The sequence below is a fragment of the Bubalus bubalis genome, chromosome 24, assembly GCF_019923935.1.
Source record: "Bubalus bubalis isolate 160015118507 breed Murrah chromosome 24, NDDB_SH_1, whole genome shotgun sequence".
NCBI lineage: Eukaryota > Metazoa > Chordata > Mammalia > Artiodactyla > Bovidae > Bubalus > Bubalus bubalis.
In genome coordinates, this window is record NC_059180.1 from 2,765,574 (window position 1) to 2,781,086 (window position 15,513).

At 59.7% G+C, this 15,513-nt stretch overlaps 1 protein-coding gene across 3 annotated transcripts in view; it reads left to right on the forward strand.

Moving 5' to 3' along the window:
* SDK1 (sidekick cell adhesion molecule 1) overlaps nt 1-15,513 on the forward strand; it is a 628,823-nt gene that overhangs the window by 560,287 nt on the left and 53,023 nt on the right. For all 3 annotated transcript variants that reach the window (XM_045164319.1, XM_045164317.1, XM_045164318.1), the window contains exons 29-32: nt 4,870-5,064; nt 6,361-6,562; nt 11,562-11,665; nt 13,916-13,986. In XM_045164319.1, the coding sequence (XP_045020254.1) occupies nt 4,870-5,064; nt 6,361-6,562; nt 11,562-11,665; nt 13,916-13,986 (572 nt within the window). The remainder of the gene's footprint in view (nt 1-4,869; nt 5,065-6,360; nt 6,563-11,561; nt 11,666-13,915; nt 13,987-15,513) is intronic.

Here is a 15,513-nt window from a genome sequence, read left to right on the forward strand (position 1 = left end):
AAACCCAGAACAGCCAGTGCCGGTCAGCGCCAGCTGGGCGCTGTGGGCCTTCAGCGCCTCCTCCCTGCTCTCGGACCAGAGAGGTCTCCTCCGAATCGCTGTGTATCTGCACTCGGCATTTCTCTGTGTCCATCACGGACGAGTGGCGGGGCTTCGTTCTCCATCACCCTGGCGGCTCCAACGGAAGGTTCCTGCTGGGAGGCACCTTTGGGCCACGTTACGGGATGCCCCCGAGGCGCTGAGAAGTCTGGCCGTAGATCTCTAGTCCCCAGGGGTCCTTGAAAATCACAAAACCCCAGGTCAGGAGGGGGTGGGACTCCGAGGCTGCGTAACACAGCTCGCCACCTCCCCCGACGCCCTCCGGGGCTATGAGGCCTGTAGCGGTAATTGTAACAAACATTGTGTGGGTAACCTGTCACCCAGATATTATTACCGCCAGCGCACCAAATTGTAGATGCTGCGGAAAGACGGGAAAACAATTTCTAAAGATTCAGATTGGTGTTCACAGGGGAGAAAGGAAAACATCTTTTTGCGAGACTCGCTTTACGTCCAGGGACATAGAGTCGGCGTCCCGACTCCGGCGGTGTGGCCTTCTGAGCACATAAACACCTCTGCGGCGAGAGCTTTTGTAATCTGTATCAAAACATGTTCTTTCATTTCCGAAAGAGATTAACAGCGTGAAATACTGAAGGCGCCTACAGGGAGAAACACTTGCTTATTTGCGTAAATATTTTACCGGGAGAGCTCGCAGCGTTTAGAGCCTTCCTTGAGGGGTGCGGTGGGAGCCACCCGAGAGCGGCCGTCCCCCCTCATTTGCAGCTGCTCCATAGTCGCTCAGATGCTGCGAAGCCCAAGTGACGCGTGTGCTCCTCAGACCGCGAGGGTCTGTCCCTCCAAACGGATCCCACCTCCATGCAGTTAGAAGTCAGCCTGCCCAAGGGGGCTGAACCTTGACCTTTAGCTTATTACACGAGGGTGTGCGGGACTCTGCTGAGAATTAGGGCTCAGCTGAATAGGATCTGTGTTAGCAAACGCGTGGTTTGCTCCTCTGTTGGGTTTGTCTGCCCCCCAGCCTCACATGGAGAAGCTGTAAAACCAGCGACCCAGGCAGCATCCGGGCTAGGCTGATGCTTGCCCCCTACTCCTTGGGAGATTCAGCTGCTGTGGATTCCCCGAGCCAGGAGTGGGCACTGCAGGGCCATCACCACCCACAGCGCCTGCAGGGGGGTCAGCAGCCCTGTGCCCTCCTCACAGCCTTGGCCCCGGGGCCCAGGATGGTCCCCGAACAGACAATGGACGGAACTCTCAAGCAGACACTATTTGCTACCCAGGAACCACTCAGTCCTGGGAAGGCCTCACCACCACCCAGGAGGTCCGCCCTCGACTCTCCAGAGTTGCTCTGGGGTCTCTCCACAGTCAGCTCCTTTGACCGAGATGCCCCCCACCCCACTCCCTGCAAAGGCACCCCATCCTTGGCTGCACCTTCTCCGACTCTCCCCCGGCCCTGGCCTCCCTCGCAGATGGCCCGGAACCCACCGTCCAGCCTGTGGCGTGCGCCTCTTTCCCTCCTGGTTTTCTAGACGAGCAACGTGTCCTCATCTTCCGGGTGACTTTGAGCTGCTCGGGCTTCTGCAGCCCACCGCTTTCCCCCTGCATCCCCATGGGCCGCACGTGGTCGTGCCCCTCTTAATTCCCCCCGGGGACCTTCCACCGTGGCTGCCCCCGGCCCTCTCCTCTCCACCCAGGGACCCAGATCCCCGTTCCTTCCTCGTGTGGCCGCACCCTCTGACCTCCTGTCGCTGAGGCTCAGCTCCTGTTTCTGAGCTTGCTGGACCTGGGACCAGATAACGAGCCTTTTCTGTGCAAACACCCCCGTCCTGCCTCGCTCCCAATCCGTGTTCCCGAGTGTGTGGGCCAGCGCTCCGCAGTAGCTCTTGGCTGCTCCTGTACAGAAGGCTCTCTCCTGCTCATCGAGCCCGTGTTGAGGTGAGGTGTGGGCGTTCATCCTCATGGTCACGGCACCGCAGAACGGGACGGCAGGGACACGGTCCCTCTTCTAGGGCAAAGGACAGGAAGGTGCTCCTAGAGTCCAGGGCTGAGGCATTTTCTCCCAGGTGCTCCTTGTGACCTGGATCAGAGACTAGCCCAGGTTTTGCACGGTTCTCCGGGGTCGCCTGGAGCCCTCGGGGCCAGGCAGAAACGCCCCATCAGTCCAAAAGAGACAGAGGACAAGGAGTGAGTGAGGGGCCGAGTGACGGAGCCCGCACAGGCAGGTGGAGGTGAGGTCAAGGGTCACCCCGGGGTTGTGCCCTGAGGGGCGGGGCGGGGAGTAGGGGTGGAGCCTTTGGTGGCGGGCAGACCTGAGCCCACCCAGGAGGCAATTAGTGGTTCCCGTTTAGATCGCAGCTCACAAAAACGTGCCTTTGAACAAAATCTCGGTTTCACCCCAGGATTTTTAACTCCAGCAGCAGATAATCTGAGCAGAGGTGAAACGTGAGCAAGAACAAACGATAACAAAAGCACATCAGGAACCACATCTGAATCCTCATTGATTCAGACTCACAGGCGGAAGGTGATTTGAATGATCAAGGCATCTTCATCACACGTGACTCTCTGAATTACAAAGGGACACGTTAAGGGGCCGACTGCCGGCTGGTGGGCCCCGTGAGGGGGGCCCTGGGATGCCTCCTGTTAACGGCAGTGTCTCCTGCGGTCCCCGTGCCTGGGAGGCGCTGGGCAGGTGGTGTCTGCTCCCCCGGCCGTCTCAGGTGTAGCCATGCCTGCTCACAAGCTGCAAATAAACCTGGTCAGCCCAGAGCTACCCAGAAGTTCCGTGTGCACACACACAGGGCCCAGGCCCCAGGAGTGCATATGTTCACCTGTTTTTAACGCAGAGTTCCTTTCTGCCTCTCTGAGGGCAGAGGGTAGGGTTGGAGTCCTTTCTTCACTAGGCGTGGTGTTTCTTCAGTGGCCGAGCTCACTCACCCTGGGGACACACCTCCCACTTGAAGTCTTTAAAATATTATGTTTGATCATGTTCTTGGTGGTCTGTGTCAGCCTCTGTAGTCTTGGCGTTTGGTCGTAAAGTTCGGTTTGTCTTGGCAGAATCAGTTCAGTTCAGTCGCTCAGTCATGTCCGACTCTTTGCAACCCCATGAACTGCAGCATGCCAGGCCTCCCTGTCCATCACCAACTCCTGGAGTCCACCCAAATCCATGTCCATCAAGTGGGTGATGCCATCCAGCCATCTCATCCTCTGTCGTCCCCTTCTCCTCCTGCCCTCAATCTTTCAGGGTCTTTTCCAAGCAGTCAGCTCTCCGCATCAGGTGGCCAAAGTATTGGAGTTTCAGCTTCAACATCAGTCCTTCCAATGAACACCCAGGACTGATCTCCTTTAGGATGGACTGGTTGGATCCCCTTGCAGTCCAACGGACTCTTAAGAGTCTTCTCCAGCACCACAGTTCGAAAGCATCAATTCTTTGCAGAATACCTTTCCTTAATTCCTTGCCGTAGTTCAGCTACTTTCGTACGGGGCACAGGCTGACTTTCCTCCGGTGGCTAGGTGGACACAGGGGTCATTGGCTGTGTCCCATCACAGAGCCCCCCCCCCCCCCCCGTCCCCTATGAGACCTGCTGTAGCTGCTGTGGATGAACCATGTGCCCGCGTGGATGGTGCTGCCCGCCCCCCACATCTGATCTCCCCAGGTGCCCCTCTAAATCTGCTGAACACAGGCCTCACCCTGCGCCTCAGTCTCCTTGCAAATCCCGACAATGTACAAATAATAATACGACACATGAAGGCTGGAGCAGAAGCCCTGAGGTCGGAGCTGGTGTGGGAAGGCAGCTTACATCACTCTGGCAGCAGTGGCTGAGCTTCAGGAGAGAGCTGGGGGTTAACAGAGAAGAGATGTGCATGTTCTACAGCATAACGGGGAGAAGGAGAGCAATGACGTAACTGATCAGGACGGTGTGACAGGCAAGGGGGGCTGAGGGAGCAAGGGGGTGGGTGATGCTCCCACCAAGGGGGCGCATACTGCCGGGCATGCAGGAGGAGGGCTTCACCCAGGTGGGCGCGCTGACCATGTTGCCCTCCTTTTCCAGACACCAGGTGTCCGGGTGTCTCAGAGCTGGGTCTGCAAGTCCTCTGCCGCTTTAGATGCCGGCAGAGGGACCTGGCAGGGCCTGGTCTTCGGCGAGGCCTGGTCCTTAGTGACGTGACTTTGAGCAGCCATGGACCCTTGATGATCAGGGCACTCGGAGAGACGGTCCGAGCTGAGGGCCTGGAGCTGATGTGCAAGCCCCCTCCCGCTTCCTTGACTGCGGGGAGAGCTGTCCCTGGGGGAGCCCCCCACCCCACCTGCTCAGAGCCACGGGGGTGAGGCTTCTGGGGAGCAGGAGCACTGGGGTGGCAGGAGGAAGAGGGGTGTGCAGACAGACAGACAGCAGACACACGGGGTCTGAGCACAGGCGCGAGTGCCTCCAGGGCGGCCTACTCCGGGGAGAAGGGTGCTCCAGGCAGGGAGACCCTTGGGGGTCGAGGGCAGATCTTCTAGAAGGTGGTGGCGGGGGCAGAGAAGGCACCGCCTTCTGTGCTGCTCCCGAGCATCCTCCGGGCCGGGCCATGGGGAGGAGGTAGCTGTGCTCGCGTCAAGTTCTGCAAAGGATGCAGAGGGGGCCTAGCGCCCCAAGGCCCCTTTCATCCTGGGCCTGGCTTCCCTCTCAAGGGCCCGGCCTGCAGCTCAGATGCCGGCCTGGGAGAGGGAGACAGCACAGAAACCCGGGGCTTGGTGCGGTGTCCCAGGTAGGGGCTGGGGGCTTCCCTGTGAGGCGGGTACGGCTGACCAGCAGTCTTCGTGCCCCGCTCCCCCAGGCTACCAGATCGCCTACCGCCTGGCCAGCAGCAGCCCCAACACCTTCACCACCGTGGAGGTCGGCGCCACCGTGAGGCAGTTCACGGCCACCGAGCTGGCCCCCGAGTCTGCGTACGTCTTCCGGCTGTCAGCCAAGACCAGGCAGGGCTGGGGAGAGCCGCTGGAGGCCACGGTCATCACCACCGAGAAGAGAGGTGAGACCCAGAGGCCCGACTCAGTGTCGGCCAGCGGTGGGGAGAGGCCCGGTGTGCCTGGGCAGGGGGTGGGGGGTGGGGGGTGGCTGTGCGAACTGCGAGTTTATTAAGCACCTCCTGAGTCCTTCCTGAAGCTGGACACACAGCTGGTCCACACAGCCTGACACTCGCCACAGGCCCACATCCTCAGCCCTGATGTCTGGGGTACAAGGAGAGAGACTGCCCCTCCCCCCTCCCCCTTCTCCCCTCCTTCCCACCAGAGGTGCCAGAGCCCCCTGCCGCTCCTCACCGCCCCCCCGCCCCCGGGAAGCAGTTAGGCCAGCCCCCACCACTAGGCGACCGAGAGCCCCAGGCCCCGATTCTTGCTTTCCTCCTCAGGGTCCACGCAGCCCCTGCTGAAGGAGCAGGAAACGGACAGGTTTGCTCAAGGTTTGGTGTGACTTAACTGAGGCGCAGAGTGAACTCCCTCAGGAGCAGCCCTGTTCCCTGCCCTCCAGCCCCCAAGTGCCCCTGCCTCCCTGCAGCCCCCATGGCTCAGCGAGGGCCCCAGGAGAGCCAGGCCCCTTCCCGTGGGCCCAGGAGGGGACTCGGGCTCTCAGGCCGCAGCATGGGCCTCAGGGAAGGGAGTTAGATCCGGGCCCCTAGCGGCCATCCCTGTGGGGCCGGCGATCAGCTGCAGCGTCATTTCACCCCGCATGTCCTGATCAGAACCCGCACTCGTCCCGATGCACAGTTCAGCAGTTACTCCTGCCCCGTGGGGCTTCTCTGTTGACGTCAATGGGGTGAGGAGACCGGGCGACAGGCGAGTGACCCCCACTCAGAAACAGGTCCCAGTCCTGCTCCCCGCACTCCAGTCCCTACCCCAGAGGCTCAGAGCAGCCCCCAGGCCACCCGCTCCACAACCTTTATGGTCTCAGGCCCGGGTCGATGCCCAGGGAGCACAAACCAGGGTTAAAGAGGCGCTGACCCAAAATCGGAAAGAGGGAGAGCGTCCACAGAAACCTGGAGGTGCCGGGAGCTCCCAGAGGTCATCCAGGATGCCTGTGCCTGGCGGTGCTCCCGGGGAGCGTGGCGGGTCCCCCAGTCTGCCTGTTTCTGCTCTGAGAGTGGAGCATTCTGGGACTAAACAGGGGTCTCCAGTCAGGTCCGGCCAGAGTCCAGGACCCTCACATCGCTGTGGATGACGGCCTGCTGGCCGTCTGAGCTGGACAGCCAGTGCCCCGGGCAGCCGCCAAGCCCCCCCGGAGCCACTCGAGGTGCCCCCGGCCCTGACCTGGCGTCCTCTCTCTGTCGCAGAGCGGCCCGCGCCCCCCAGGGAGCTCCAGGTGCCCCAGGCCGACGTGACGGCACGCAGCCTGTGTCTGCGGTGGGTGCCCGGTGGCGACGGCGCCTCCCCAATCCGGTACTTCACGCTGCAGCTGCGCGAGCTCCCCAGGGGCCAGTGGCAGACCTACTCCTCATCCATCAGCCACGAGGCCACGGCCTGTGTCGTCGAAAGGTACCAAGAAGCGGGGGAGGGCCCTGCCCCGCCCCTGGGGGCCCTGCCCGGAGCTCCCCCCGCCAGCTCCCACCCTCCCAGTAGGGAGACCCACACTGCGAGCCCGCATCTGCCCTCTGGCTGGCCCTCCCATGCTGGGACCCAGGAGTCCCAAGGCCCACCCCGGCCTCTTCCTGCCTGTCCTTCTGAGCTCTGTCTGCCCCGCCCCCGCCCCCGAGCTCCGGGATCTAACGAGGCGACGGAGGCGGAGGCCCCCCAGTCCCCGAGACAGATGGCAGCCCAGCCTGCCTCTGGCACCATGTCACAGGCCAGAGTCATGGTCAGGGAGACAACCCTCCTCTATGCCCCGGCCCAGGTCAGCAAGGCACACCTCTTCCGCCTGCTGCCGTCCGTGGCTCCGCAGTGACGGCTGACGGCAGGAGCAGAGCTGCCCCCGAGCCAGCCATTTGGTGACCGCTGGGTGGGAGGAGGCCCTGGGCTCGCTTTGTCCTGATCCCACCCGGCCTCTTCTCTTGGCCACACCACTTTGTGGTGGAGGAGATGAGGGCTGTGGGGCGTTAAGTTGCCTGCCAGGTTCCTCCAGATGGAACCGTCTAGATGGGCAGGCCTGGGGAGTGACGGTCCCCTGGGACATAAGCCCTGGGCTGAGGGGTTGGCAGTGGTCCAGGCCGGCCCCAGGGAGACGCCCAACTGCCGGGGTCCAGCCCCGGCTGATCCAGGGTATTCGAAGCGGGGACGGCGTCGGCGACCTATTTAATTATTTATTCATCAAAGATATAAAGAGTAATAGAATGAGGATAGCTCAGTAGGAAAATTCAGTGGAGAAAAGAGGCTGAGTAGCTTGGTTTACGCGGGAGACCAATAAAACTTCAAGACAAGAAGTTTGCACCACTTACGTAGGCCGCAGGCGTCCTTCCGTTCTCCCGAAGGAGAGGAGACACTGAGGCCTCCCCGGTCGGATCTTAGAAGCCCAGGCATAATTAGCAAGCATGGCGGGTTCCGCGCTCCAGATGGAGACTCAGCCGGAAGTTGAAAGAGAGAGCGACATGGGGAGACCAAGTTTTGGTGAACAAGGCCCGCAGTTTATTTTCCAAAGTAGTTTTTATACCTTAAGTTATGCATAGAGGATAATGGGGGAAGGGGTAGAGTCATGCAGCAAGCCAGGCTTTCTTCCTGCAAACTTATCATATGCAAAAGTTCAGGTGATTGACATCATCTTCTGGCCCGGAGGCCTGTTAACATTTTAAGAAACTTATTTTTCTCTAAAGGTGATTATTCCAAAGTCAGGCACCAGCCTCCAAAAAAGCATTGGACAAAGCTGCATTTTACATTTCTATACACCCATTATATCAATCAATACACTGCCAAGGACACAGTAGGTAAGGAGTATGGAGACTTAGCAGCAAACATTGGCCCAACAAGTGAAAAACCCTTCACCAATACAATTTCTAATCAATCTTTTAACTACTCAAAGGAATCCGTGTTTAGGCAGTTTAGAACATCTCCTGCCTCTCACAGTTGGGAGGCTCTGAACAATCACATGTGGCCGGAAAAACCCATTCAGGCAGGCTAGAGGATTTCCAAAGGAGTTTGTAGGTTGAAACACTGTCACATCCAAGAATTATTAACTGGAGCTGTAAGCTAACTCTTTTTTCAGAGAGAGGTAGTGGGAGACAGCCCCACGTAAAGTCAGAGGTGTAGGTGAAAGCACAAAGCAGAAAGTAGGCAGACTCTGGTTTTGGGGGTAGATGCTCGAGAATTTCCAGGGGGACTCCTGAGGCTCGATCCCGCCTTTGCGTATGCCGAGCCTCCTTCCTCATGACCTTTGTCATGGGCGGAGTGCCTCACGCTGGCTCCAGGCAGTGATAGAATTCCAGTTGAGCTATTACAGATCCTCACTCAATATGCAATATGCCGGCTCCCGGCACCCAACATCACCTCTGTCCTTCCCCTCAGCCCCGACTCCGTGGACTCACACTCCAAGGTGCCCACCAGTGTGTACCCCCGTTTTTGTGGGTCTAGAGCCCTCGCCAGGACCTCCTATGAGGGCAGAGGAGGCCCCTTGCTTGTCTAGCTGACCACGGCTCCTCTCCCGGCTCCCGAGAGCCCTGTGCCAGGTGCTGGGTTACGTTCCCATCCAGCTGGGTGTCCCTCAGGGACAGGGCGGTGACCGCCTGGGCTCCGGTGACGGCTGCTATGCCCAGCGACCATGGGCCCTGCTGGTCCTCTGAACGTGCCCTCTCCAGAAGCCTATGGGGAGACGGGAAAGAGAAAGGAACATTTATTAAGCACCTGCTGTGTGACCAGACTTCTCGAGGCAGGCTGTGCAACAGAACTTCCCCTGGAAGTGCAGATACCATCACCTCCATTTCCAGAAATGAGTCGAGTGAGACTCCAGAGAAATTAAATGAGGTGCCCCAGTTAGGAGAGGTGGGACCAGAATCGGAATTCCCGCTTGGCCCTCTTCAAAGCCGAGGCTGGAGGAGGCCTGGGGGAGTGAACAGAGCAGAGCTGGGGGAAATCGGAGGGTTTGTTCCTCCTCCGTTTTCCAAGTGGTCCTGGAAGTTTTGTTGTAGTCAGCAGGGAGGCGGCGGGAGCGAGGGGGCAGGAGGGAGGTGGTGATGACAAGTGCTTGGGGCAGAGGGTAGACCAGTCGTCTGGGCTCGGTAGCCACTCTTGCCTCTCCAGGGCAGTGAGCTGGCTGTTCCCTTCATGGCTTCTGAGCCGTTCTGTGCCTATTTCCAGGCGCCGGGCAGGGCTTTCCTGCTGAGACAGGAAGTCCTGCAGCTCAGTGGCCCCCAGGGACAGTCGTGGGTCCTCTAGAGGAAGGGAGTCTGCTCAGCGCGGGGCGAGGCTGGGAGCTCTGATTCCCAGTCCCCTAGCCCCAGCCCGTCCATCTCAGACCCGGGTGCACTCATCCAACTGTTAAGTCATCCTTCACTGCCCATGATGTGCCCCCGACTCCCTGAGACCCCAGAGTTCAGGAAAGAAAGGGTGGTCTTCAAAGAGCTTGCTCTTTGGCCTCAGTTCCCAAAATCCTTAGAGAAGAGCGAAGTGCTAAATGTAACGTGGTAAGCCACGTGCACTACCGTGTTCCAAATAGAGCGCACTAGACACGGTCCACGGGGTCACAAAGAGCCCGACACGACTGAGCGACAGAGCATGCACGCACAGGTGACCGAAGTGCTGCATCTGAACACAAAGGTCGCTTCCGGGGCCCCCACCACGTCCCCAGCCTGCGTGGCTTTCACGCGTCCTCTTTTCAACCCTCCCGAGAAACCTCCGGGGCAGATAACGTCCCCCTGCATTCGTCCCTCTAGCGAGTGTTCACTCAGCACCGCCTGGCGCCAGGCCCGGCCAGTGGTGCAAGAGCATCCCTGCAAGTGTGAACTCACAGAGAGCCACCGCAGGAGGTCTCACGCAGGAGAAGATATGAAAACAAAGGGAGAGGAAAGCTTTCTGATCACGGCTTCCAAAAATGGTCCTCAGTGTTTCAAGATAGCAGAATCCTTTCTCTAAACGAAGTGTTTCCCAGAAACCATTACCAACCAGATGCATGAGGAGCAGCTGTTGATTGACACAGGTGGAGTGGAGACCCTGGTCCCCCAGAGGGTTCCTTAGAGTTTCAGGGTTCCTTGGTCCTCAGTTCGAAAACCAATGGTTTACAGGTCAGATGGGAAGCAAGAAGGCAGGGTTGGTTTGAGGCAGGAGGGCTGTGCTTAGACCAAGGTGAGGAAACCTGGAGGCGGTCTGGACTAAGGGACAGGGAGGGAGCACCTAGAATCACCTGGGATGTTTGGGTCCAGGAAACAGAGAGGATGACGGGGCCACCACCTGAGGCAGAGGGAAGGGGGAGGAGGGGTCCACGTCGGCTCCTTGTGAGCAGGAGTAGCAGTAGCTGCTGAATGGGGTGAGTGGGAGGTGTCCCCAGGGACGTGGCAAAGGTGTGTGTTTCTTCGGTGCAGATGAGTCCATCTGAAGCCTTGGTTGTTGGTGTGGCCCTGTGCTGGGCACACAAGACCCCCGTGGATCCGGACAACTTGGGTGGGTGGATGGATGGAAGGGAAAGAGGAAGCCCGAGGTGGTGGCACCAAGAAGTGCATTCGTGTCCCTAAAGTCTCATCCATGGGTCGAGGGGAGACATCATTTCACTGTGGGCGGTCAACATCATCTTGGTTTTACTTGCTGCTGCTGCTGCTAAGTCGCTTCAGTTGTGTCTGACTCTGTGCGATCCCATAGATGGCAGCCCACCAGGCTCCCCTGTCCCTGGGATTCTCCAGGCAAGAACACTGGAGTGGGTTGCCATTTCCTTCTCCAATGCATGGAAGTGAAAAAATAAAGTGAAGTCGCTCAGTCGTGTCTGACTCCTAACAACCCGTTTTACTTAGGGTTGTTTAAAAGGAGAGTCATCTTCCCACCCCAACCATTGACCAGTCTCTGCAGAGGGCAGAGGCCTCTGTCCCCTCCTCATGACCTGGGAATCCTGACCGCTCCACCCTGCAGAGCCACCCTGGGGGTTAGAGAGGGTCGTGCTGGTCAAGCGCTGGGTACCCTGGCTGGCTAGGAGGGAGGAGGCCAGGGCAGACCCTAGAGCCCCAGGTCACGGGAGCTGCAGGCGGGAGCCCTGGGGGAGCGGGGAGGGGAGTGGGCCAGAGCTCGAGGTAATTAGCGCCTCTGGAGGAATCCTCCAGCTCCTTGGAGAGCAGCAATTTGTGCACGCACGAAAGTGTCTCTAATTACAGGAGGTGGCTTCCTCCCCCAGGAGCCCTGAGCCTAAGCTCCATCCCCACCGGGAGTTCTGCGCCCCCTCCTCCCCCTCCCTGAATCTCCTGTCCCCCTAGACTGATAATCAAACCAGCACTGGGGGCTGGGGGCTGCTCCCCAGCAGTCCTGGGCCAGCTCACTGCTGCCTGGGGGATGCAGCCCCAGAACGCCCCCTCCTGGGGGCCCCCCCAGTAGGGGAGGGGCTCCATGGTCACAGGTCTCTTCTGTGTTTCAGGCTGAGGCCCTTTACCTCCTATAAGCTGCGTCTGAAGGCCACCAACGACATTGGGGACAGCGACTTCAGCGCCGAGACAGAGGCGGTCACCACGCTGCAGGATGGTGAGCAACGGGCCCACTTCCGCTGCTGCCTGTGCACCCCGAAACCTGGGTTCCTAGAGAGGCCCGCTCCCACCTTGAACCAGGAAGGGGTCACCCAAGGGAGCCGGGGAGCGACCATGGGCAGTGGGTTTCAATTAGCAGCAGAAGCTGGTGCCCCTGCACAGCTCAGGGCCGTAAATCAGACTTCAAGGGCTTCCAAATGGAGGGACGTTTCTTTGATTAGCTTCCAAACCCGATGATCCATTAGCATCCCTGACATTGAATAATTTATAGGGTCATTAAAGATAGATGCCGTGGGGTAGCTGGATTGTAAGAGCTTTTCCCCATTTTTCTCATTCATGAGCCATCCCGGTTTTGCTGCTTGACAAATGCACAGTGAAGTGATGGCAGAGAGACCCCCTGAAAGCTCCAGGTCCCTACCCCCCACCCCACCCCTGCTTGGTTCTGCTCAGAGGAATTGGGCCTGAAGATCCCTTGTGAGTTTGCTTGGCCATCGGCAGTGAGACCAGGCCCGGAAGGACAGGGAGGAGGGGTCCTCAGGCCCACCCAGCAGACAGGCAGGCGCTCAGGACAGAGCACGGCTGCTGCACGACGACGCTGAGGCTCGGAGCCCAGGCGGCGGACCTGGACCCTCAGTTCACTGGGCGGTGCTCTGTGACGATCCCCAGGCCCGCCCTGAGCTCCCCCTTCCCCGCTTCACTCAGCAGTGAAGCCGCCTTCAAACCAGCCCATCCCCACGGTCACACCAGACCTCCGGGCTTCAGCTCTGCTCTTCTGTAGCCCGGGGAGTCGGGGCCTCCTGCCCTGAGGGCCCAGCCGCGGGGTCCGGGGCCTTACTGGCTCTTGAACTCGCCAAGGTCAGGCCGCCAGGGCCCCATGATCCTGACCGGAGAGGTGCCCCCCGACCCCGTAGGCGGGAGGCCGGGGAGGAAGGGCGGGCCCCGGATCTGGAGAAGCGGCGCTTGTCCCCTGTGGCGTCCCCTGTATTCCTGCATTAGCGCCTTGCCTGAGCGGTAGTTCTTAGAAGGAAAAAACCCAGCAGCTGGTCCGTGGGAGAGGGGCGCCCACCCGCTGCCCCTCACATGTCGGTCAGAAGGGGGCCTCTCTCAGCCCTTTCATGTTCAAATCACCTCTTCATCTTCCTTTTCGAGACTCCAGTTTCTCTTTGCAATGGGTTGGCCTTGTGTTTTCGTCCCATGTCTCTGAGTCCAGCTCTCAGGGGAGAGGACAGGCCAGGCTGACCCCAGGGCTGGGGCCAGTGCTGGGGGAGGGGCTTGGGAGTGTGCAGATGGTTTGCTGGGAAAGGGTCTCTTATCCTGAGAATACTGAGCCCGCCCCACGTGGGCAGGAACGCTGGGTCAGGGCCTTGAGCCGGAACAGCCAGAGGTCAGAGGGGCAGGGTAGAGAGCGGCCCCTGGGGCGGGGGGCCTGGAGTGTGGCCAGCATGGGCCCGTCCCTGGCCTGGGCCCAGAGGACGGGGAAGCCTGCAGGGTGCAGGGGTCACTCGGAGCAGCTGAGTCGGAGTAAGGAGCAGGCTGGGGGTGCAGGGCACACAGATGAGGCGGGTGGGGAGAGGCCCTAAATCCTTCTGCTCAAAGCCCGTTTCTGAACACTGACTCTGTGTCGGGTCTCGGGGTGTCACAGCGGGGCCACTGTGAGAAGGCCAGTCCGTCCGCTGGGAGCGGGCCGCTCAGGCCCGGCAGGGGCAGACGTGGTGGAGGGTGGGGCAGGGCCTGCTGGACGTGACACATGCTCTAGAGAGCAGGGCGGGGTCAAGCTGGAGCAGCACCGGGTCACCACCAGGCCCCAGGCCGGGCCAGAGGCTCCCCAGCCCCCGGAATCACGCCCCTTTCCTGACAGTCAGGTCCATGTTTAAAGCCAAGGGCCCTGGGCCTGGCTTGCTCATGTGTCCTGTTCAGAAGTCGCTCTGACCCACGTACCCCAAAAGAATGCCACCCCTCCTCCTCTGGGGAGGAGATCAGGGAACTGCAGGGGCACTCCGGGCGCCTCGGCCGTGAAGAGACCCAGGCTGTGCGTGCGTCCAGTGGGGCGGGTCCATGGGAGGTGAGGTCGGGGAGGTGGTCCAGGATGAGGTCCCTCTCTCCTGGACACAGGCTGGCAGGCGGAGGAAGGGCGTCCCCAGGGAGGAGGGGGCCGCGTGCTGGCTGGTTGAGAGCGGGCGGGGACCGGGCCCAGGAGTGCCGGGCCGAGCTCGACGTCTAACCCCTGCTGCTTCTCTCTTACTTCCAGTACCCGGGGAGCCCCCACGCTCCGTGTCTGTGACACCACGCACCACCTCGTCTGTTCTGATCCAGTGGCAGGTAAGGCCCGGGGACCCCACGGTGCTCTGTGAACCCCGCTCCTGCAGCAGCGAGCTCGCTCAGAGGGCACCCGGCCGACCCTGCGTTGGGCTGGAGAGTCCGGCTGGTGCACCGTGCAGGGCCGTGGTGTGAGTGTGACCTCCAAGGGGGGAAGTCCAGCACCGTGGTGACCTGCAGAGTGAACCGGAGCTTGGTGTGTTGGGGTGGGGGGCGGTCAGCAGAACGGCCAGGTGGGCCCAGCGCACAGCCCATCCGGTGGCCGAGTCATCCCAGGCCATTTCCCCTCTTCTGTGTTGCTAAGTGGCAGCTCCTCGGGGTAACGGGAACCTTTCAGTGCGAACAAAAGACATTTCCAAGTGTCCTCCCGGTGAACTGGGAGCTCACTGCTGTGGCATTCTGCACTTTCCAGCCTCCCTGGAGTGCTGAAACTGGATGGGGACCCAGGAGACTTCAGCTGGGCTCTGACGGCTGTCCCGGGGGAGCCACGGCTGAGTGGCCCTCTGGGCCCTGGGAGAGGGACAGGGCCTGGGCTCGGCCTGCGGGCCAGTTTGCCATAGCAAGACTCTGACCCCAGAAGCCTCTCTGACCCCAGGTTCCTCCTCTGTAAAAACAAGGATTCCAAGGTCCCCTCTGAGGCCACTGTGAGGTCTCTGATCCAAGGCCCGTTAGACCCCTGACTTCCATCAGGATCTCTGGTGGGAGACGGGGAACATTCAACATGGAAACTGAAGGTCCCAAGCACTTCCAGTTCCCACTCTCCACTAACACAATTGACCAAGCGCAGATGGTCTTCCGGGTGGTGCTGAATTCTGCCGGGTACATGCTTGGTCTCAGACGTGGGTCTGGCTCGGGGCCGTGGCACCTCAGCCGTTCCCGACAGGCAGCTGTGGATGCGGTGCTGGCTGTCAGCCCAGCCCTCCCGCCTCCAGCCCCTGGGCTGCGAGCGCTCAGTCCCAGATGCCCTGTGAGGCGGCGAGAGCTGCACGGAAGGCGCTGGGTGTGCCTGTCCATCAGCTGTCGCCCTTCAGAGCCCAGCAGGAGAAACTAATCGCAAGAAGCCTGAGCAGGAGGTGGTCAGTATGATGCATTGTGGAAATAAATGCCTGTCAACTGCCAGGCAGTTGAAGTATAATTAAAATTATGAGTAATTTACTGAATCAGAGCCAACGGAACAAAGGGACAACGTTTAAATATAGATTTGCATTCCAAACAGAATGTTTCACCTGTAAATCTTCTTTTTTAGTAATTTGTTTAAAAACGCAAGCACTGCCTGTAATTCCAAGGCCACTGGCCCACTTGAATGGGCCGTCCATCAGATTTGATTCCTCTTAGTAGGATGATCAACATTCAAAACTCAACATTCAAAAAACTAAGATCATGGCATCCGGTCCCATCACTTCATGGCAAATAGATGGGGAAACAATGAAAACACTGACAGACTATTTTCGTGGGCTCCAAAATCACTGCAGATGGTGACTGCAGCCTTGAAATTAAAAGACGCTTACTCCTTGGAAGAAAAGCTATGAC